General features: G+C 42.2%; 2 protein-coding genes across 4 annotated transcripts in view; both read right to left on the bottom strand.

Annotated features, from left to right (window-relative positions):
- c21h8orf34 (chromosome 21 C8orf34 homolog) overlaps positions 1-1,600 on the bottom strand; it is a 71,397-nt gene extending 69,797 nt beyond the window's left edge. For all 3 annotated transcript variants that reach the window (XM_037756851.1, XM_037756852.1, XM_037756850.1), the window contains exon 1: positions 1,234-1,600. In XM_037756851.1, the coding sequence (XP_037612779.1) occupies positions 1,234-1,302 (69 nt within the window). In that variant the 5' untranslated portion in view covers positions 1,303-1,600. The remainder of the gene's footprint in view (positions 1-1,233) is intronic.
- Positions 1,601-3,197: 1,597 nt separating this feature from the next.
- prex2 (phosphatidylinositol-3,4,5-trisphosphate-dependent Rac exchange factor 2) overlaps positions 3,198-23,968 on the bottom strand; it is a 97,974-nt gene continuing 77,203 nt past the window's right edge. Inside the window, exons 37-41 of the mRNA XM_037756849.1 lie at positions 16,910-16,976; positions 15,306-15,496; positions 12,141-12,243; positions 7,593-7,660; positions 3,198-4,114 (exon numbers count right to left, since the gene is read on the bottom strand). Of these exons, the coding sequence (XP_037612777.1) occupies positions 4,069-4,114; positions 7,593-7,660; positions 12,141-12,243; positions 15,306-15,496; positions 16,910-16,976 (475 nt within the window). The 3' untranslated portion in view covers positions 3,198-4,068. The remainder of the gene's footprint in view (positions 4,115-7,592; positions 7,661-12,140; positions 12,244-15,305; positions 15,497-16,909; positions 16,977-23,968) is intronic.

The following is a 23,968-nucleotide window of genomic DNA, read 5'->3' as shown; positions in this document are numbered from 1 at the left end:
TTCAGGTGTACTGTGTTTCAATAATGGTATGGAGTTGAGGTGTGGGGTATTTGTGTCCCTCTTTAATGTCCTTTGCCACCAGTCTTGTTCTATCTTTTGCTGCTGTAACTCAGAAATTTCCCCTCAGGGATTAATAAAGTACCTACCTACCTAACATCTACAACATGAGGTGTAAAGGGAGTAATAAATCACTTCCAATATCCTCAGTTACTCCAGTGTGACACACTCACAATGCAGATGTGGGCTCATTATAACACACAACTATATGTAAAAGGAGGACTAATACAATCTGGTGCAAAAAGCAATGAGGTCTTTTAAATTGTGCAGCCAACAACTTTCATTCATCAGACACTAAAGTGCATAAAAATAAATGGTTTTACCACCCACATTGTTATAACATCTACAACATGAGGTGTAGGGAGTAATAATCCACATCAATATCCTCAGTTACTCCAGTGTGACACACTCACAATGCAGATGTGTGGGCTCATTATACACAACTATATGTAAAAGGAAGACTAATGCAATCATGGTGCAAAAAGCAATGGTGTCTTTTAAATTGTGCAGCCAACAACTTTCATTCATCAGACACTAAAGTGCATAAAAATAAATGGTTTTACCACCCAGATTGTTATAACAGCAGTGCAGTCAGACATGCACCACAATTGGACATTAGTACTGGCACTTCCTAACCAGCTTTTAAGAGTATTTATTGCTAAGGCTTATTTTTCTATCTTATTTATACTTATTCTATTCTTAATCTTGTTGTGTGCTTGTTCTATCTTTTGCTGCTGTAACTCAGAAATGTCCAACATCTCTAACAACATCTACAACATGAGGTGTATAGGGAGTAATAATGCACTTTCAATATCCTCAGTTACTCCAGTGTGACACACTCACATTGCAGATGTGTGGGCTCATTATTACACACAACTATATGTAAAGGAGGACTAATGCAATCTGGTGCAAAAAGCAATGGGGTCTTTTAAATTGGCAAGCCAATAACTTTCATTCATCAGACACTAAAGTGCATAAAAATAAATGGTTTTAACATCTACAACATGAGGTGTATGGAGTAATAATCTTCACTTCAATATCCTCAGTTCCTCCACTCACATTGCAGATGTGGGCTCATTATTACTACATGTAAAGGAGGACTTAATGCAATCTGGTGCAAAAGCAATGAGGTCTTTACAATCTGCAGCCAACAACTTCTTTCATTCGTGCACTCACCTCAAACAAGGGTCCGATTTTATTCTTCTCCAGATACGACTGAATTCTTGACTGTTGTGGACACGCCATGGAGAAACTGTTGTTGCCTCTGCAAAGAGCCTTTTAGCGGGATGGAATCATGAGAGGAGCCGGTGCCAGTCACTCGTCCTTCAAAAAGAGGCGTCTCGGAGACTGAAATGTGCAAAAAAAAATGTCACCAAGTGAAGGTCTGCACGTTAAGTTCAGTCGGTTTTGTGCGTCAGGCTGCTCTGCATGTGAGTCCGGCTCATTGTGGAGACTCTCAGCCCGGGACCAGCCCCAGTTTGTCGCCTCACTGACTCTGAGGCAGCAGCAGCTTCACCCGGTAGAAGACCAATGGCACGGCAGCTCTGTGACAAGAGATTACAAATCTTCCACTCACTGGCTGCCAGCAGTGTTATAGCGGTGACATCCATGGATGGGTGCAACCCGCCACTCCCATTCAGCCTATAGTATCCACCGGGCTCCACTTCTTATCTTATCCATCATCTACCTGGACGCTGGTAAACTGCGCAACAATGCGCGCGCTGACAGCATTAAAGGTCCCATATTGTAAAAAAAGTGAAATTTTCATATCTTCTATATCATAAAGCAGGTTTTTAAAGGAACTGTTTGTCCTTGTTAACAGCGACACCTGTGGCCGTTAAGTCAACGAAAGTCAGCGTTGGGCTCGCGCTTGTGCTCGCTCTACATAGACGTGAACGAGCATCGCTCAAAACAGTGAGGCGACACACGTCAGCTAAAACCACAATATCACTCTATATTTCAGCTGCTTGGCAGTAATGTTATAGCTGACCAGACGAAGGTCTGTTGGCTTTTCCTGCTTCAGCCCCGGAGAGAAACGTTATCGTCTCCGACCACGGCCGCAGGGGAGACACCGGCACCCGCTCGGAGACGATAACGTTTCTCGCTGCGGAGCCCCGTCACTTCACAAGACACGGGAAACCTCTGTTGGTCTGGAGGAGCTGCAACATTTATTTCTGCACAAACGTCCACTGTACATTCACTAGATATTCTCAGAGCTACTAACTCTTCTGCAGTGTGTAGTGTACGCGCACTGCACGTGAGAGTGAAGCGAAAAGCGAGAACGAGCGCGGCGTGTGAGTGAAGGCAGGCAGAGGAGCAGAGTAAAGCAGAGACTCCGGTCCTGGAGACCAAAGCTACGGTCTCTCCCGCGTCCTCCGACCGCAGCCAACACTGTTTTGCAAGACGGGCTTAACTAGATATAACTTTGCGGTTTTGGTGCTTCCGTGTAGTTTGTGTTGGAGTCTGAGTCTGAACAGCGTAGCCACACGGGAGCGCGCATTGGACACCGACCCGGATTGATTTATACGTGTAAGAAGTTACAAACAGTCCCTTTAACATTTTTGGTCGCCTAAATATGTCTTATTCAGCGTTCGGTTGTACTTTGCTCCATCCTCTCGTGTCACTTCTGGTTGCAAAAAGCCAAGATGGCGATGGCCAAAATGCCGAACTCGAGGCTTCAAAACAGCAGTCCACAAACCAATGGGTGACGTCACGATGACTACGTCCAATAGACAGTCTTTTGCTAGCCAGTGGGGTACGCTGTCACGCACAAACATGCACTAAAAGCATGTGTGGCTGCCACAGTTATATCAACAAAGCGTGGAGAAGCTTGAATTACAACACACACAGAGGGAGAGCGACTTCATTCTCTGCTCAGGTACACATTACTCCTCTATATCTTTATATAGCAAATCGTTGTTTGCTGCTATATTAATGCTCTGGATATTGACTTAAGCACCTCTAACAAATGGTTGGTGGCGTACAAAAAAGTCTCCATCCATTGTTATCAGTTTTAATATAATTTTACATACTGTATACATGACAGTATTTTCGTAGTGTTTCGAGGAAAATCTGCAGCAAAAATCTGCAGCAGTTTTACATGAATGTAACAAAGACATACAGTATACAGGAAACACTACTGGAGCTTATTGATGCAGTTTATTACCACTGGTTTGTTTGCATAGTAGTGAGCTAGACATCCATCTACAATGATACATCCAATAATAAGTAACACAGAGAGACACTTTAATCCTGAGTACTGTCAATATAAAATAACAGAATATATCTCATAGCTCTACTTCCACAAACCTATTATATGTTAATACTGATAAACCATTGAAAATCTTCACGTGCATGCATGTAACAGTCGTAGAAATCCAAACACAATGGGAATCAAGGGCATGACTCTTTTAGCACATTCACACACTACACACAGTATGTATATTTACAAGTGAATAAACATGTCGAGGAACGTTACAAAACACACATTCATATGGTTATCCAATACTGACATAATTGATAAAGCACAGAAGTCAGAGCTGAAGAGAAGCAGACAAATTATTGGCTAATTTGAGCACAATGCAAAGTCCTTTTAATCAATATTATCTTGCTTAGTTCATATGCAAATTACTCTAACAACATGAAATGCAAATGTCCCTCATGAATACAAACAGCCCATAATATGCAGACAGTGAACTGATGGGATTAATTCCATTTTATTGAGCTAATATAACTGCATTCTCAGGGTGTAAATCTTTTGTTTTCTCACTTGAGTCATTGTCTTGTCAGATGCATTATATGAAAAAAACAAAATATGTATAAAGTACAATTAAAAATATAAAGTATTAAAAATACTATTTACGTTTTTTAAATTCTATGTACACTTTAGGCAGCTACTCTGGACATATAAAAATGGACCCAATAACTGTCTTTTATTAGGTTGATCCTTCATGGGTGGAGGGAGGACGCAAAGACTCCTCAAGACTTCAGCATCTTCCTGGATGCAGTGCATTATGGGTCGCCATCCGGGGGTGGAGGCTGGCACAGCTTGTACAACCTGATCAGAGAAAAATACGCGCAAAATGGCATTTAATTACATTCTAGTATATAGTGCGTAAACACAAAGCAATGATTAGTAGCGAAATGTCACTTCTTCCGGCTACAGGTTGGTGCAAAGCAAAGAAAACTGTCAGCACTGGAAAAATAATTATCCCAAGCAGCATCACATCCAGCTTTGCACTACAAAGTCAAACAACATTAACTATATTCAAACAGTAAAACTTCAGAGTTCAGCTTTTACCTTCACAAGTGTTGTTGGTACAAATAAACTTCACATACTATAGCTTGGTAACATTTATGAGCACTGTCTAAAATAGCCTTATGCTTGGTGTTTTAAATGCCACATGAATTATGTATTGGTTAGTTGTTTGCTTTTGTAAGAGAATAAGAAACACTGCATACTGGTTGAGTGCATTCTTTTTTTCACTATTACCATTATAAAGTCCATAAAGCAGAATATTGTGGTCTGTTCTGCTAGCTTAAAGGTGCTAAATGCGAGATTGGGAGCATTTCTATTGCCTCCGCACAGCTCTCAACATGGCGACAGATGAGCGATCAGCGGGAACAGTTCCGACAGAGCTAACAGTGTTAACCTGGGGGGGGGGACCGGAGAGCGGGTGCTACACTTCCATGATGGCGTTATCAGCTGTAACTACCATATGAGAGCTGTGCAGAGCGGTGGCCATGAACTAGCCAGTGGGGCACGCTCACATGCTCTAAAACCATGAGTGGCCGGCCCGGCTATGTCAACAAAGCACAGAGAAACTCGGATTACAACACACACAGAGGGAGACTGACTTCATTCTTTGGTCAGGTAGCCATTACTCCTCTATATCTTTACATAGCAAATAGTTGTTTGGTGCTGTACATAAATCGGGGGAAATACCGTAAGTAATCAAGTGGCTATTACTGCGATGGCATCAACCTACATTACGCACACGTTTGAATGCAAGCTGTCCTAAGAAGTGTACAATTTTCTACTTTTACCTTTACTTTCTATGTTAGTTACTTTTGGCAATGATGTCTAGTAGTTTGGGAAGAACCTGAGCAGTTCTCAGCTAAAACGGTGGTCCAACAGAATAAATTAACTCGATCAACTAACTGTGGCGTTATTGTGAAATATAACGTTTGTTGATCTAACTAGGGCATCCTAATTACCAAAAAGTAAACATCATTAAGCAGTCGGCATCACAAAGAGAACACGTACAAAGTGTCTGCTAACTGTGCTAACTGGTGACTCTCAGCCGAATGCGTCGTGGTTGCTTGTAGTGAAGGCAGCTGTTAGAAAAAGTTGTAGCTGTCAACGTAAAAGCCTTCAATTTGACTTTAATCAGCTTTAAATACATGTGTTTATTATCTATGCCAACCATTTACTTAAGTTACTACGAGCGACCACGGGCGCTTTCGTCACCAGTTAACACGGTTAGCAGACAGTAGAGTCACTACGACTTGCCATCGTGGTAATGGCGGCGCTGCTAGATCGCGGAACACACAAAGTGGTCACCGGATTCATCTATATTAATGCTCTGGATTTCGTATAGAGCACCTTTAATGAACAGAAAACTTTACTTTAACAACACTTTATTTTATATTATCCATAATTGATAAATGTTTTTTTAAATCTTCAGTACAATCTGCTGTATTTCTTGCATCATAATAAAGCACTGCTGTCTTCTGTAGTTTAAATAATCGATTGCACCACTCACATCTTTTAGTCTTGATGAGAAATGGCTGCAGGGTGAACTTGCACTCAAATTTGACTGTCCCTTTCATCTGCAGATCAGTGAACAACCAGCCAATGTCTCATGATACACAAAACACACTTCCATATTCTGCAGCAGTCACTCACACTGCAACAGTTCTGACATAAACCTACAGAGAGTGCAGCAATTTTGCTCTCCAACCACAATGTCTCAACACTAATCATGCCGCTACTTAATTGTATTTGTCAATTTCACTAAAAGGTTCAAAAGGGCTGCCTGTCACACAAAAGCCTATATGTCACAGCCAAATGGCTGAGGCAGTCCTTGTCCTCATCTTGGGGCTACTGAGTGCAGGGAGCTCCCTTCTAATGGAACCATTTGGCCCCAGTCCTGCACAAGAAGCACATACACAGACCTACAGTACTGTGCAAATACATGCACATCTGAGAGGCTGAATTACACTAACTAAACGAAAAAAACTGCTGACCATCAGCAAAAGTATAAAAGTTTTTAGACTGATTTTATACCATTCAGGGAACACTTAGACCACTTTACTTATTTATGTATTTATTCATTTGTAATTGTTTGGATTTATGCTATTCCCACATGGTAGAGTAATTGAGAGCAAAGGCTCTTTTTAAAAGTCCTTGATAGTGCATTCAAGTAATCTCCAACATCTGGGATTTTGAAACCTGGAAAGATACACAATAAAAGAAAATAGGAATGTTCAATTTATCTTTCCTACTGCGTGTTTCCTGTCCTTTCTAACTCCAATCTCTTGACCTCTACAACAAATTAGCCATGTACATCACAGAGCCAGCCCTATCACATACTATCCAAACAATCCCCGTCCATAAAAAAAACAAAAACGGAAAATCTTGCTAAATCTCTCACAATCAAAACGTGACTTTAGTGTAAACAAACATGGTTTACGACCGATTTTTTTTAACAACGTTAGTTTTTGCACTACTTTGTAGTGACAATTCACGAAGTAAAAAGAAAAAATATTGATGAAATCATTGAGACACATTAAATAAACACTTATGTGAATCATAAAAAAAGGTCCATCTTACTGCTACTTTGTGCTTTGCATCAACTTATTAACTCATTAGCCGCGGACGCCATGACAGCAGTTGTTGTACTTCCTTCTTCAGTCAGCTTGGTTCTTAATTGGCTATCGTTCTTTCCCACGTGACTGCATCATAAAATATTGAACATGTTTAATATTTATGATTTGAGATCGGTACGGCCAGGATGGACTTCCGAGCCGATCGGGGGATGTAAAAGCATGTAAAAGCATTCTTAACAAACCTCAAACCACAGGAATATCTGGAAAGATAATCTTTAGAACCATCAAAAAAAATCGGGGCTTTGCTGACGATTGTCGGGAGGGAGGGAGGAATCAGGCCCGAAACCGGCCTGATTCTCGTATAGTGTGTACCCGGCATGTCATCACTTCATCATTTCATCCTATTAGACATTTGTGTGAAATTGTCATAATTAGCATATGAATTCTTGAATTATGACTGAAAATTTGTTTTGTGAGGCCACAGTGACCTTGACCTTTGACCTCCAAAATCCAATCAGTCCATCGTTGAGTCCAAGCAGACTTTTGTGCCAAATTTGAAGAAATTACCTTCAGGCATTCCGGAGATTGCTGTAGGCTTTAAAAATGGCCAGCAGTAATTTAATGTATGTGATTTGTAGTTAATGAGTTTACTATTTACTATGCTGATGTTGACCTGCATAAACAGGATGTGGCTGCAGTTTTACCTTGGGACTGATGACGGTGTGCGATCCCTCACTCCCAGATTCTTGGCAGAATTCTGAACCCGCGCCCCCTAAAAGACAAACAAGCATCAATAGTTCATGACATCGTGCATCAAGGTGAAATGCAACAGCCATAAACAGGAGCTAAGAAAAACACCACAGAGAAAAGACACAAGAAAAAAGCACATGTTTCGGGCCCACAGATGAGCTACGAGTGGAAACCATCTTTAGGGAATACATCTCTTGTGATGGTTTTTCCCCCCCAAGTAACATTGCTTCCTGTCAGGCCATGAATCACTGGTAGTCACCTGTGAGAGAAAAGGAATAATTTCTACTCTAAACAGCTCCTATAAATATTGAGACCCTCAAATTTAAAGTACAGCTGCTGTGTGTGGTCTATCTTTAGTATCTGTCCACTTTCAACCGTGTTAGCAAAAGACCACGTAGTCTTTGTAAGGAAATAAAAGTAAGTAGCAAGGGCTTTTGGAAGATGAATGGCTCCTGTATGTGAGTGTGATTATACCCAGTCAGGTCTGCTCTTCGCTAATGTTCCTGTAGTCTGCTGGCTGTGCGCAGAGTCGGCAGATCCACAAAACGTAGAGGGGCAGGAAGCAACTCAGCCTCTCAGTTTAGACACACCTGCGCTCACAAATACACGCTCTCCCCCCTCTGTGACGCACGCACACACAAGCAGAGATACACAATCGAATCATTATCCGAGCAGATCATCAGCATCTCCCTCTTTGAGCAGAGAGGGAGCAACTGGCCAAAAGTGCATTAGCCGACCTCTCGGTTACAACTCTGCCGTTTTCCATCTAACTGTCTGCCCAAAGTTATGTCCAGATAGCGGGATAGCATCAGCAATTACTGGATGCCTATCACAGCCATCCATTCTGATGCCTCTAGACGGAGATGCCCCCTAATGTTCCTAAAGGACACCACACCCAGAGGAGATCGGATGAGTTAGAGACAAAACTCCTTTTACAGTTATTTCAACAAGTGGAACTTGATTTACATACCTAAGATCTCTGAGACAAAAAATATCTGATGATGCAAAAAGTATTTTAAGAGCAAATCAAGGAGAACTTAAGAAAAAACTTTCAATCTGATTTTCCATTACAAGGCAATGGAGCTTGAAAGAGTGTCTGCAGCCGTGCTAGCAGCTCCGTGACGCTGTACTAGCGTCAGCATGGAAAAACTAACATGCTGATGATTAGCAGGTATGATGTTTACCATGTTCATCATCTTAGTTTAGCATTGCTAATATTTGCTAATTAGCAACAAACACAAATTACACTTGAGGATTATGGAAATGTCATTCATTACGATGTTCCCTGGAGACTTTTTCATTGCCCTCCAACGGTTTCCTCCCGGGATCGCCAATTTTCCCGTATTTCTCCCGATTTATGACAAATGTTCAGATCTTTTTGTCATTATCTCAACCTGTTTCTGGCACTGTACAGAGTGTACAAGCCCTGCTGTACTGAAGAGAGCTGCTCGTGACACAACGCGGTTTGAGCTACGCACATCACAGTGTGCAACGCCCAAATTTGGGCTTTGCTCGACAACAGCGAAAAGTTGTCGTGGTGCATCGCAAGCTATTGGAAATAAGAGGTTTCAGAGTGCAGTGGTGCCGTTGTTGCATTGTGTCTGAAAGGGCCTTCAGTGAGTGAGACAGAGAGAGAAATGGAGAGTACTAAGAGAAAGAAATAGCCTACTCAAGCAGGGGCATAAAATTAATTCTAAATGAATAAAAACTGATGTTAGTTTTATGCCAAGGATTCACCCAAGTTCACGCCTGAGGGGCGAATTATTCAGCTTACTTTCCTGATAATTATAAGCAGGCCCATTTCACATAAAAAAGCTGTTGCAGTGTACTTATTATTTTATTATTTTCATTATTTAAAAGTCACCAGAATGCAGGAAACTCAGGAGCCCCAGAACCCCGCATTGGTTTTAAAATCCTTCTTATTTTGAGGTATCAAGATTGGCAGGTATGATTTAAACCAAAGCATCGGACAAATGAAAAGGTGATGGTGCTGAAGGAAAAGGAAAAGTACCAACGTCTCAGCCTCTGGGAAACACAACTGTCTGTACAAAATGTCTTGGCAATCCATTCAATATTTGTTGAGATGTTTCTGTCTGGACCACATGGTGGATCAAAGACCAACAGACCGATCGACTGACTGACTGACTGGATGGATACAAACACACAGTACACACAGAGTACAAATATATATTCAACAAAATCAGACAAACATGGTTCATACGGCTGTCAAAGAAGCAGCAAAGTGCAAATATGTGCAACAAATTAACATGCAGAGTCCTTCGCTGCTCGTTTCTAATGAACATCAATTCACTGTGCTGTATTTTGTATAATTTACTTAATCTTTCATTTCTTTTTCACTTAATAACTAAAACCTGGTAGCTGATTGTTGTGCAGATCATGTCTCTGCACCTAAAACTGAAACTAAATATTCTGCTTTAATGATTGGAACATCAATGAGAAAATGAAATAAATATTACCAGGAGGGCAATTATCCATCGTGATCAGCCGTACCAAGTTTTCTCTGGATATGCAAGTTGAAATACATTTCCTAGCATTGATAAAAACAGTTCTGACTTGTTCCTTCCATATGATGAGACAGGACTAATAGAGTCCAAAAGTGTGACACCATGAGTTGTCTTCATAAGTTAGTTTAACTCTTCTTGTATACACCAAATATTGGAAATTGCTATGCAGAAGTTTGCAAATCAAGCTGTGATTGGACCCATTTTGCCCGAATCACTCATGCACTCATTCTGAATGATGTCGTCTGATGGATGGGGCCTGCTGGGACCCGATGGTGTGCGGCAACCCCTTTTTTCACTGAGTATGACTATTCAGCAAGGGAGGAAAAAGAGGCGTCATCCAAACCTCGTGTGATATATTCATCAGATTCATCAGCTGATGTCTGAGAGCAAGGACACACACAGTCAGACCACGCAGAGCAGACTCCCCTCCGCTCTCTATCTGGACTGAACCATCTCTTCTTAGTGGTGTCTAGGTCAATGATGATGCAGGAAAACGATGAAAATGACACAATTAAAGCAAAAAAGTTCTGTTAGATAGGATAGATTGACGGAAACAGCTAATTTCCATATTTACCTTTTCATATTCCATCATAAACATCTCAAACCACACCCTCCACAAGATTTCTTTTTTTCCCAGTCACATACAGTGTAGTAGTACTCAAGGTCAAACAATGCACAGAGTTGCGTCCTCCTGGCCGCCAGCCCAGTTCTCTGTGTGCAGAAATGAAACGCCTCTCCTCCCACAGGATCTCAGCCTCTCGACTAACCTCTCCTCTCACTGCAAACAGCAATATAACCACCACTCACAGACCTTCTGATGACTGACTGCGATACAGGCCAAGATCTGGTCATGGCTGGAACCTTCTGTGGGGTGAAAAATGTATACGTGCCAAGAAGCTAATGGGAATCCCTTCCCTTGACCCCAAATAGACATGCTGACAAACAAACAAGCTCCAGACTCTCAACCAATCTGTTCAGTTTCTCATTACCCTTTTTTTACTCCCTCATTTGATTCATATAATAGTTGCAATGAATGCAAATCTGATGAGACTGAAATCAGATAGGGGGTGGAAGAGGCGAAAGAAATTCTAATCTAGACAGGAGCAAACACAGGAATGCAATCTTTAAAGTTAAGTATATTTTTGGGTGATAAAACACCCAAAAATATACTTAACTTTTAAGATTGCATTCCTACTGAAGTAATAGTGTCTTAGGGAAATCAAACAATAACCCAGGAAGCTAAAATGGCTCCTCTATATGCATTGTTAAAGCCATTGCTAATACTGTTGGCAGCCTCGTTTGACTCAATGAAGCACACGATTTATCTAATGATCTTGGATGCAGAGATTGTGCTGTGGATTGAAACACAAATTCACTCCCGAGTGAGAAAATGTCACCGCGGAGGATTGACGCAGCTAAAGACTGTAGCAGTAATAACGGGAGGCTGAGTGGAAATAAAGAGAGTAGTTCATGTCTTCAACGAAATTATGTTCCCATACAACTAAACTGCATAACCAAAATATGTTTTGAGGGAAAACATATTTTTCTCCCGGACTACGGTCGCAGTTTCAAACAGTTTTAAACATGTGATTAACGTTGTAAATGGAAACAGAACAACAAAACTACTTGGTTAGGTTGAGAGAAAAAAATAATTGTCTGGCTTAAAATTACTACGACATTGAAACAAAATAAACCAAAATGCAACAAAATTATTTAGTTAGGTTTAGGCAACAAAATTACTGGGTTAGGTTTAGTAAAAAGAACATCATGGTTTGGCTTAAAATGACTTAAAAACGAAAGAAATGACTATGTTTCACACAGCACACAAACACTGGTCACCTTCACAAAGGTATTTCTGATATTATAAAAGACAAATGTAATCCGTGACAAAATACGTTTCCTTCCAAACGTAACTGAGGATGAAATTTAGTTGTATGGGAACGTCATTTTTAGGAGACGGAGCTGGTAAAAACATACCTGTTTCCTCATGACATCAGTGGCCTGCATGATGCAGCGAGGAGGCAGGCCGTGGTTTCGGGCCAGCAGGATGGCCTGCTCCAGTGTCACACTCAGGGTGCAGCTGTTGGACAGAGAAGAGAAACATAAGGTCACGCTCTCCGTCTGCATATTTATCAGATTCTCACCAAGGGAATGGACGATGCTGAATAATCATAATGCGGGATATTGCCCCTGTTATTTGGGAATGCAATTTTGTTCTGCCATAAACACATGCATTATTTATCTTCCTATTCCACACATGCTGTACTATCAAAGCCTACAGTCTGTGCTTGACACAATAAAATCATCTATAATGACAATAAACACTAACTCATTCACTTTCTCAACATGCTTCCATGGCTATGAATGCAACAGACGGAAACAGAAAAAAAAAAGCACGCCACACTCAAACTCATTTTGCTCCTCTTGACACCTTGTCATGGCCTTCACATCCCTCCGGCTTCACCTTCGCTCATCTCCTCGCTAATGAATCATTTCACGTGCCACTGAAATGTCACTCACGGCGAGCAGCAACATCAGCGCAGCATCGGTTGAATAACAAAACCTCTTTGCTTTAGACCGAGCAGAATGAGAGGATAAAACCTTGTGGTGGACTTTCAGCACATGAGGAGACTTGACCTGCTTTTCTCATCATCATCATCATCATCATCATCAGGATTGTTACATCCTGCTGCAACTGAGAGAAAAGTGTCCAAGTAAGGTCAGTGCGTCTCTTGTGGCAGAGGCGATACACTCACAACCTTGAGGGCGTGATGTGCGTAAAATGAGTGTTGACGCGAGTCTGTGATTCATTAGTTACAGCAAACTCTGTCTCACCTTCTCTCATACACACACACACACACACACACGGATAAATCCTTGGAGAGACTGTGACAGGTGTCAAGGCTGCTGGTGACCTTTCTATGATAACAAGCTGCACTGGTATATCGATCAAGGGCCTTTTCACTGCAAACTAAGTTCCAACGCCGCCAGGCTCGGTTTCATTGAGTAATATTGCCACGGGGCTGCTAAGAAATATGAGCTGTTTGTTTTTAATATGTCCCTCCCTCGCGGTTTCACACCAACTGAGAACAAAACTTTTTTTCTTATTGCCGCCAGAAGCCATTACTTTGAGTCAATCAGATCAAGATTTAAAAGTCCCCTCAAGTTCCACTTGCATAACTTCATGACAGCGTAACATGATGTGATAAAAGTAATGAGCTCAACAATCATCTCTAAAAGATATCCCAGTAGAGAATTGGAAAAGGCCACCCCGGAATATTTTAAGCACCCATTTTGAGCTTCCCACACCGATAAAGGAATTCACCCACAGAGGATCTTTAAATATCTCTTCAGCTGGAGCAGGATGAAGGAACTGCACAAAATCTGTGTGTGTGTGTGTGAGGCTGCACGGCTTTCCTTTTCATTAGGGCTGGTGAGATAGTACACAGTGATTTATACCCATCTGTTTTATGGTGTTCCAGCCCATATCCCATTTACACTGTGTGTTCCATCCAGAGCTAAGTCCATTCTGATGAATGAGATGAAACAGGCGAGCGACAAACACAAAGAAAGGGAAAGGATGACAGAGAGGATGCAGGAAAGAGGGGGGATGAGCAGAGAAGAAGTGTATACACTCAGAATACCTACTTGTATACTGTGATTATAATGAATAAACAGAAAGTTAGTGCCTTTATGCTTGTGATACCTTCTCCCTCTCTGCTACCGTTTTTGTTCTGCTATCAGACAGTGAATGGTGTTTTGTCGGGGTGATGGATAAAAAAAGTCTGGAGAAGAAAGGAAGGAGCGCTGCATATTGCAAAATGCTGATGCCCCCCAAATATCACGCTTTCACTGTTATTAAAACTCATCCATCAAGTCAACTAATCCAATCAATAGTGCCCTGAGAAGGCTGCCGCACTGATAATGCAATTTCCACATTACTAATCTACCGGCTTGTTTTCATAGGTTTTGTAATTATACCAGGTTTAGTTTGTGTGCTCACCGTTTACATGAGCAATACATAGATTCATTTTAATGCTTGAAATTATACAGAGAAAGCAGTGAAATTGGTATATAATCTGTATTCTGTCAATAGTAAGGGGGTTATACAGAAAAAACCTTGACTGCCAAAGTTGATGACATTGATTTTGTGGATAGTTGCATCAGGCAAAGCCTGGATAACTCACTCTCCTGTGAATCCAAAACGCCCATCAGCCTGCAGCTTTGGAGGGTAAAACGGTGTTTAAGGAGAAAGCCAGTTCTCAAATAATTCTAAATATGGCAGGCCCCGTCACCTGCTGTGACACGGTACACTTAGCCTGCCTGTCTGGGTGAGTTATGGCGAGTGTGTATAATTGCACAGACACACACACACACAGGCTGTGGGTTAATAAAGTAGCGGCAGTCATTGCACAGACAGGAACTTTCTATTAGGGCTCAGGCAACCAGGCGGCTCCATCCACAGCACTTTATCAAGCCATCACTCACGTCCGGTGAACGCATGAATGCGGGCGTGTGCATGTGACGGAGACAAAAAGATATGGAAACTGTCGTGGGGTAAAGAAAAAGGGTATCAGAGAGACGGGGTGGAGGGAGAGAGAGCAGAGTAAGAGATGAGAGATGAAAGCTTGGGATCAGTGGTGACAAACGATCAGGATATTTCTGTCCTCATGCATTGATAAATGGTGCCCTCAGCTGCAGGTGAATTAGGCTGCCATATATAGAATTCAATGAGAGGGGAAGTAATTGACCTGTCTCCTTCCTGTGTAAAGTGCTATGCCTACTTGAAAGTCCCTCATCTGGTCTGAGAAACAATGGGCCCTATTAACTAGAATATGCTGCTGGTAATTAATGCAGAGAAATGTGTATTAATAGAAAATCCCCGTGGTGAGGAGTGCAGGGTTCTCATGAAATTGAGAGGTATACGGAGGATAAAAGAAGGTGCAGAGCACCGGGGATAAACCGTGGTAGAAATGGTAAAGGTGAGAAGAGTGTTGATGCAAGAGAGATGAAAGAGAAAAAGCAAAACTGCGAGAGGGCTGTCAAAAGAAAGAAAACGATTAAGCAGGAACGTATAATTTAACTGGAGGCGGTTCATGCGGCGCTGGGAGATATGCGCAGCACATGTGCCCACACACTCACCGGTGAACGCCGCTGTTGCACATGACGATGTGTGTGGCTCCCAGACGCGAGCAGAGCTCAGAGGCCACAGTGAGCAGCCCCACTCCAGAGGCCCCGCAGGCGGTGTACTGACAGGCAGCGGTGCGGCGACAGCTGATAAAACTCTCCATCAGACGGTACAGCTCCTCCAGAGCGTTAAGGGGGCGCATCAACTGGGCAGAAACAGAGGGAGAGGGGTTAGCGCAGGATCCGAGCTGTTTGTGAGCAAAATGCATAAAAAAAAAAAGAGTAGATCTGCTGATTATGAGGAGCTGGTGGTCCTGTGTCAGGTAGATTCAGATTGTGCTATTAATGCAGATTTACGATGAAAGAGAGCTGCCTGCTGGGAAAACATGCTCATGTCAGCTTCCTGCTGGTAACTACAGGTTACGTTAGGTGATTCGAGGTACGATTTGGGGAATATTCTATGGATTTACTACATATTCACACTAATGCAGTTAAAATGTATTTTATTACTACACGGCTATAGGCCGGTGGAATTAGTCTCAGTACATCAGTGCAAACATAAAGAACATAAGTGCAAAACGAAAAAAAACATTCAGTAAACAACTCCACATACTATCAGGCCAACTTTTGTGTATTTAACAACTGCACGGCCTAAGGGGAAGAGGCTCTGATTAAGGTGTTCTGTCCTGCCTCCTAGTGACCTGTACCTTCTGCCAGAGGGGTGACGCTAAAAAAGATGGAGAGGGCAGGGCTCAACAATATCGATTGCCCACTTGCTCGGTTAAGTGGTAAAAAAGAATTAAACACATTTTTTTCCAGAGCTAATGACGGAAGTAGCAAAGGAGTGAGCCATCTCGCTTCCTTCTCATCTCTGCTGAGAGTTGCACATGTGCAGTACCGATCAGGCACTAGTGAGAAAATGTCGGCGGGTAAAGACAAAGTTTATGAGCTGAAGCGCAAGTAAGCATTTCAATTATCCTGGAAACAGGAGTTTAGCTGGTTGGTGTTAGAGCAGTGGTTCCCAAACCTTTTCTGCAGGGCCTCCCTTTTGTAGATAAAAGATGTTTTCAAGCCCGTCCTCCCTTTTATAACCCTGGGGCCCCCAGTTTGGGAACTACTGCGTTAGAGGATGTGGGTGAAACTCCAACTATAACTTATCTTTGGTATTTGTTGTTATTTGATAACCACTAACAATTTGTACAAGTGAAAAAACCCTGGAGGGTCATCCGTGATCTTGATTCTGTCCATTTTCTTTGTTATATGCTTAGGTGTGTTGTTCTATATCAGACAGTAATCGATAATGACAGGATGCTCTGGATTATTTATGTGTAAAATTGGCCCTGCCTGACTCTGTGCTTTTTGAGTTGTCTCAGGAAATAGTCTCTGTTGGGCTTTTTGCATTTGATGTCTGGCGTTGATGTCCCATTTCAGGTTATTGCTGATGTGTGTGCCAAGGGATTTGCTGCAGCTCTTCTTTGCTAGATTTTTATATATAATTTGACTTTTGCGACTGCCATTCTGGAAGTTGCTACACGTTCAAGCACTTCCACGCTGCAGCATTAAGATCTAATTCAGTTTTTCCCCTTGATGTCATGAATGCAGCATGAGGTTGTTCTTACCTTGTCTATGAGGGCAGCTTTGGGTGCAGAGCTGGGTGGCATGTTGGACTGATCCAGGTAGAAAGCCCTAGGGGGGGAGAAATGACAGAGATTCTAACTGGATATTTGCACAGCAGTGGGAGAAAAACACAGTGTGTGTATTAAGTATTAACATACTGCTGTAGACTAACAATCACACAAGTTGTTTTTTATTTAGACGCTCTGTTGCTTGAAAAACACACTATGGTATTCTTCTCTCTGCACCATTAGGTCATGAGGAGCACTTCTGGGAAAAGTAGGCCACCTGCTCATTATAGAGCTCCACCATCTGACTATCAATCATGAGAGTAACTTGGGCACAGCTCAGCAGAAACACAGACTAAGCATCTCTTGTCCTGGGCATCACTCCAAATGCCATTGCCTCATTCATTCATGGAGTACAGTCGACCTGGTGTTATTTCCCTCTGTCGTCCACTGGGGGCAGCACCGGACTGGTGTCATTATGCAGACAGAAGAGGGGATGTATGCCGCAATGAGTCCATCTGAGGTGGAGTGCTACTGGTGCAGACTCAGCAGTCTGTGACTCCATCAAATCTCAGTAATCCAACAGCGTGCTAAAAATAGATACACTACACCACATTAAACCCCTTGTAATAAAATCACATACTCCATTACTTCTTTGCCAGAGGCAGTAATAATGTACAACACACAGTCAACCCATAGAGTACACGTTTCTGCAAATAGTCGAGGAAAAAGTCCGATCTAAGAGACTCAGCGACGGCAGACTTTGAGGGTTGGGAGATTGTTTACAAGAATCAGCGAAGCAGGGCTCATACATCTGCATTCACTCTGCTATTAAGTGATTAAAATCAGGCCAAGGAGGCATTCATTATGACTGTGGTATTTCTGCCTGACATAATATTAATGAAATTAATTAACACATCCCTGATTCAAGATTTTATAGTGATTATGAAGTAGCCGAGTTGAAATGAAGTCATTGAGTGTGAATATGAACTGTATACTTTATCACACTGTAGGAAAAACATGTGCATCAATTGGGGCTTTTCAATGCACATAAAGTACATATATGATTTAGCTCATTCACATATAAATCTACTATGCAACATCTGTTCTGAGGAATCGATGAGCAACCTAACTTGCCCATTTTTATATCATCACTTCTTGAAGTTTTCCAGGTATTTAATCCCTATCCGGCAAATTATCCTTTAACCTTGTGTTGTGCTCTACTAAACGACTACTAGCAGAGTTTGCTGAGGGTTCAGATGGAGCTAACAGCCCATGTAATTGGTTTAAGATGGCCTTATCATTCAAAAGATGCGCTCGGTAGTCCGGGAGTTACACCGCATCTCGGCGTGGAACACACACCTTTTTCTACTCCTCTCGTAAAGAGCACGTAAACTTGCACAGCAATCTACACGACGGGGTAACGGGCCACTGTGTTGCTGGGTTGACTGTTTAAAGCTCTAAATGTTTAAAATCCTCATTAAAGTTCCTACAGTAAACGCCTGGCATCCATATTGTGTCTGTATGTGTGTGAGCGTGTGGTGTTTAAGGCCTGGCTGCTGTGGAAAAACAAACGGCTGCAGTAAATGAAAGTTAGATCTAACTGTTTCCTAACAAAACATCATTCTTTTAAGACGTCGAAACACACAGAGAGCCGAGATTGAGCGAAGTGATAAAACGCTAGAGAGCACAACAACACAAAAGAAATCAAAACTTTGCTCTGAATGAGTTCGTATTGCTCTAACTTCAGGCACGGCCGGTTATCGGTCTCCTCCAACTGTGTGCTGCGAGTCCACTCACCTTTGTCCCTCTTGCTTATCGGTCGGCTGCTCAGGCTTTTTATCTTAAAGGTGCATAATAGAATCTGTCTGAGAGGAGTCTGTAAAGCTGCCCAACTTCATCTGCATTTGTTTATCTGTTTCAGACAAAATAAAAGCGCCACCTCGTCTTGTCCTTGCACACCTCTTTTGCAGAAGCAAGGTCACAATACCCGCTGATTATCTCATCCTCCTGCTGTAAGAGTTGTTCTAAAAATACCGTCAGCCACAGCTTGAGGAGCAGGGCCGACTCTCCTGGAGGTCTCTAATGACTAAATAATAGGAGTCAGACTACAAGTGATGTGTGGTTTAAAGAGGACCTGCATTACATCTTGTGAACTGATGATGTTTTGTCAGAGGGTTTGGAAATGGAGTACCTTATAAACATTTATTATGGATGAAAAATTACATTTTAAGCCCACACACGGTGAGCAAACAACACTGTGAGGGCTAAGAACATATTTTATATATATGGTCTAAATCCACTGGCTGTTATTTCTTCTCCCATCTACAGCGGCTCTCAGGTTTAAGCCCCTGAACTCCGTCTGCACCATTTTAATGGCAGGACATCGAGGGCCCCCGCAGGCTTTTGCACAAGCTTGTTATAATTCGTCCTTACCCACTGGCATTCTCCAACTTTAAAGTAAGCGTCTCTACTTAATTTTCAAGCTTTTTGGGGGGGAATTTTGTGCCAACCCACCATCTGTGAGCCAGTAACAAAAACAAAGGTTACAGAAACTGTGTGCATTCAGGCTCGTCATTCGGTTTCCTCTGTTAAGAGCATTTCCCCTGTTCATATCATATTTTGCTTTCAGTGGAAATTAAGAAAACCATACCTGTAGGTGCAGCCTGCTTGTAGCTCTTTCTGCAATAACTAACCCCCCCACCGACCACACACACAGGGCCAACAGGTTCTTACATGAGACTCTAATGGAGGATTTGGCTGCAGGCCAGAGATGACCTGCTCTGCGTGTAGCTGGTGGTATTTTATAGGGCCAATGAGAATACTTAATTCTCTTTGTTTCTGCTTCCGTCATGACAATAGGACACTGGAGGCCCTTTACAGCACGGGAGCATTAGTAGTCAGCTGCAGCGTCAAAGCAGAAGGATCTGAGGCGCAGATGTTTTCAGAGGAGCAGCGTGGGAATGGGCACATTAGCATGACATCCTCCGTTCAAAAAAAGTACAAAAGAAACAAAAATGATCCCTGAAATACCTTGAGAGACACGAGAAAAGCCTTTTCAAAAAAAGTCTTGTGCGGAATGGGTTTCACATCCGTTCATTCATGAGGACACAAGTAACGTGTCTAGGATTTATAACATTATACGTGACCATGTAAATCACTCACAGCGCCATGATGAATGACACTTGCTGTTATTAAATCCCCAACAAACCCCTGCAGTGTGTGGCAGAGCTGCCTAGGAGCTAATGAGGGCTTCCAGGAGCCCTCACATGCCACACGGTGATGTTTCTGCACTGACACCAGCGAGCTAGTGTGTGTGTGAAGTGTGCAAAAGGTAATTTCCTTATCCCACACCTCATTCCTATTTACACTTCCCGCCAAATATTTATGACCAGCTATATGTCAACCATAGCTTATTGGAGCACATGCCATCAGGAAAAACACACCTGAGATAAATGCTAATATAGTAAGTAAGTAGGTAACAATGGCATGTTTAGTTTTTTGGTGTAATATTAAAAACTTAAAACAGGGGACAAAATAAAATCCCTGCATTATTTCACACACGTTGACATTTAAAGGTCCCATATTGTAGAAAGTGAGATTTCCATGTCTTTTCTGATTATAATGCAGATCTAGGTGCTATATAAATACTGTGAAAGTATCAAAACTAGAGGGCAGCTCCGGGTCCGAGAAGTGAAACCAATGCTGAAGTGTCTTAAACTTGCATTCTTTCTAACAGCCAGCAGGGGGCGACTCCTCTGGTTGCAAAAAGTCAGATTGTATAGAAGTCTATGAGAAAATGAGCCTACTTCTCACTTGATTTATTACCTCAGTAAACATTGTAAACATGAGTTTATGGTTTCAATCGCTAGTTTCAAGTCTTCTTCAATACAGCATGATGTTCATTTAGTAAATTATGGTCCCATTTACGTAGAGTCAAATAGCAATAAAGCAAGGTATGCTTTAGGGCGTGGCTGAGATTGACAGGTTGCTACCATGGCGTTGTGCAATCTGGGAGTTGTTCACGTTTTTGCCTTACAATTTTAACCCTTTCCCAGTGTGTTTTCAGTCATATTCAGCGCTCGGTTGTACTTAGCTACACCCTCTTGTGTCACTTCTGGTTGCAAATAACCAAGATGGCGACAGCCAAAAACCAATGGGTGACGTCACGGTGACTACGTCTACTTCTTATATACAGTCTATGATCAAAACGCTCAATCCATGGAGAAATGCACGCAGCCCGTATTCAGAAACTGTGCCTTTTAAACGAGCTGTCAGGACTTTCGTAAGGTTGTGATGTCACAACTATACAGTCACTGGTAGATGTGCTGCTAAACTCCGTGTAGTGGACACACCCAGTGTGTGCAGAGCTGCAGTGACGCTGTGAAGACAGCAACAGCGCAGAAGCGGATGACCGCAAATGCTGACAAATCAGAACAGACTGGGCTTTTTCGGGAGGGCTTAAAGAGACAGGCGCTAAAACGGAGCGTTTCAGACAGAGAGTATAAGAAAAATAATATGTTTTTTGAACATTAAAACATGTTCTAGTAGAAACCTAAAAGTATGAACCTCAAAATGAGCATGTCCCCTTTAAATCAAGGACAAGGCGGCCATTTTCAAACTAGTATCAATCAAGACCAGGAAACAAATGTCCGGTGCTTGACACTCAAAGCAGATTAGTATTAATGGGGTCTTAGTGTCAGAACCAGAAGATATATTACCACTAAATCATTGTCATCTGAGGACACCCATGCAGTTACTGTACATTTTACAACGCAAGGCTAGCGACTGCCTTAAAATGGCAAACAAATTTATGGCCCTGACGCTGCATATAAGCAGATGTAAAAGTATTCTCGGCTCCTTTACAAAGGTGAAACTGCAGAGGACATGAGTCAAGGTCTTTTTTACAATATCAAGCATCACTGAGTGCAGAACTGTCATCATTACAGCCGCTCAACGACAGAATCAAAGAGAAATGATAAATGGAGCCGTGTCTCTGATGCTCAGCCTTACCAGGCTTTATAAACAGGGGTTCAGTGCACACTAGCTGGAGCAGAAAGAAGCCCCTTCCTCTGCGCTCCAGTGAATTGGGACTCCCTTTGCTGGTGCAAAGACTGGAGCATTTCCATCACTTCCTAAAAACGGGGGGAACGCAGAGAGAAGAAAGATCTGTTTCTGTTTAGGAAAAATAAATACCCAAATTTGCAATTGCCTCCCTGCTGAAGCTCGGATAATATACACAATCAATTATGATGGCGAAAAATAAGACACATTTTTCATTCTGTGAGAAAGAATGGCTTCTCAGGTTGCAGACGCAGCCATCCGAGAAATCCCACTTTTAGCGAACTAGCTGCACTGCCGCATTACGGTTCGAGCAGCTTATACAATACTTATGCATGTCACATGGAAGATGTGGCAACTTGCTGCAGTAGCTGTTGTTATATTAATCATTGCTGCGTAGCCCTTCCCCAGGGAGGAAGAGAAATACCATCAATTACATGAAGCGACTATGCTTGTTTGAGCAACAGATTTGTGGTGTTGTTTTGATGTCGAGCTGAGCGCTGGGATTCAACTCGAAGTGATGTCACGCTATCCATCGTCTTGTTCTTTGAGCATATATTGTGTGTGAGGTGTCCTTGTAGGGCAAACAATATGATTTATGCAAAGCTACCTGTCAGGAAGACTTGTATATATGGCTGTACTGTGGTTGCATGTTTGTGAGGATGAAGGCAAATCAGAACTGTGATCACTTTCAACTTGACAAGTCGCATAATGTATTTTGTCCTTTCTACTTTGTATTTGTTGTCTGCTGTATCTGTATATTGTTACCTGCCAAGGGACTAAGGTTGCATGTTTACATCCTGTATTTTATACTGATGTTCATCCATATGCAACAAATAAATCAAATAAATTAAATGAAAATGAAAGGATGCAAGCAGAAGTGGATGTGTATACCGATGTATATAAGACTGACCTGAGTTAGCGGTCATGAACTGATCAGCTAGTTGCATTAACTGTGCTGCAGCTCTCTAACAAGCACATTTGCACCCTAAACACAAGATCACGTCTGAACAAGAGCGAGAGGATCGATCTCTGCTCCAGCCACGGGGCAACAGAGATAAAAGAAGGAGTGACTGCTGTGTTGAAGCTGACACTCTGACCTGCAATAAGCATCAAGTATTTCTTGCTTAATCAAGACAAACTGCACTGCAGTGGTGTGATCACCAATTCCCTATAGCTGATGGGAGAGAAAACACTGCGAGCACAAACGACTTGGAATCTGTGCAACGCAACGATGATGACCGATGGGTGTTAAACTAACAAAGCATGAAAAAACAAGCCCGCAGTAATAATATATAACATTTGTTGGACAGCGCTATGCATCCAAGTTTATTGCTTATCTTTCCGCCACCATGCCATCATTATACACCATTTGTCAGACTGCGTAGAATTTTAATATCCACATAAATCAAGCGTTTTGTTTTTTTTATCAAAGGGGACTTGCACCATGAGATGTGGAAATTTTCACAACTGCCTTGTGATGCAGTGCCAAAACATGTCCCCACTACTGCCAAATGCATTTCAATTAGGGAGGAAAGCCTAATGCCTGCAGTGCAATCGTTCTGTCTCAGCTGTGCCAGAAGTTATTGATTTGAACACATCAGCTGCTTACACTCACAGGTTACACCTGAAACCACAATATACAAACATGTCACACATATATAATTTACCAGCAGACAACATGTTGGGTTTTATTCTTAATGCTTTCACGTTGCTGTATGTACCAGGCTCCTTAAATCGATAGCAAAGTTAAAGGAAAACCCAATTCCCTTCTGAAACTTCCTGTCAATAAGAGCAGAATGAGATGAAACCACAAGCCTGCAATAATCTCTCCCGTTGAATAATACATTTGCAGATTCTGCTCGGGTTTTCCCCTCTCCACTCTGCCCCTCTTTGACTCACTTGCGCTCTCTCCTCCTCAGCCCATCATCCTCATCCCTCCCCTGAAATCCCTTCCGTCTTTCCAACCTGCTCTGGCAATATATATTCCCCTTT

Source organism: Sebastes umbrosus, chromosome 21 (genome assembly GCF_015220745.1).
Source record: "Sebastes umbrosus isolate fSebUmb1 chromosome 21, fSebUmb1.pri, whole genome shotgun sequence".
NCBI classification, from domain to species: domain Eukaryota; kingdom Metazoa; phylum Chordata; class Actinopteri; order Perciformes; family Sebastidae; genus Sebastes; species Sebastes umbrosus.
The sequence above is the reverse complement of the archived record's forward strand: the minus strand, read 5'-3'. Positions and strand labels throughout refer to the sequence as shown.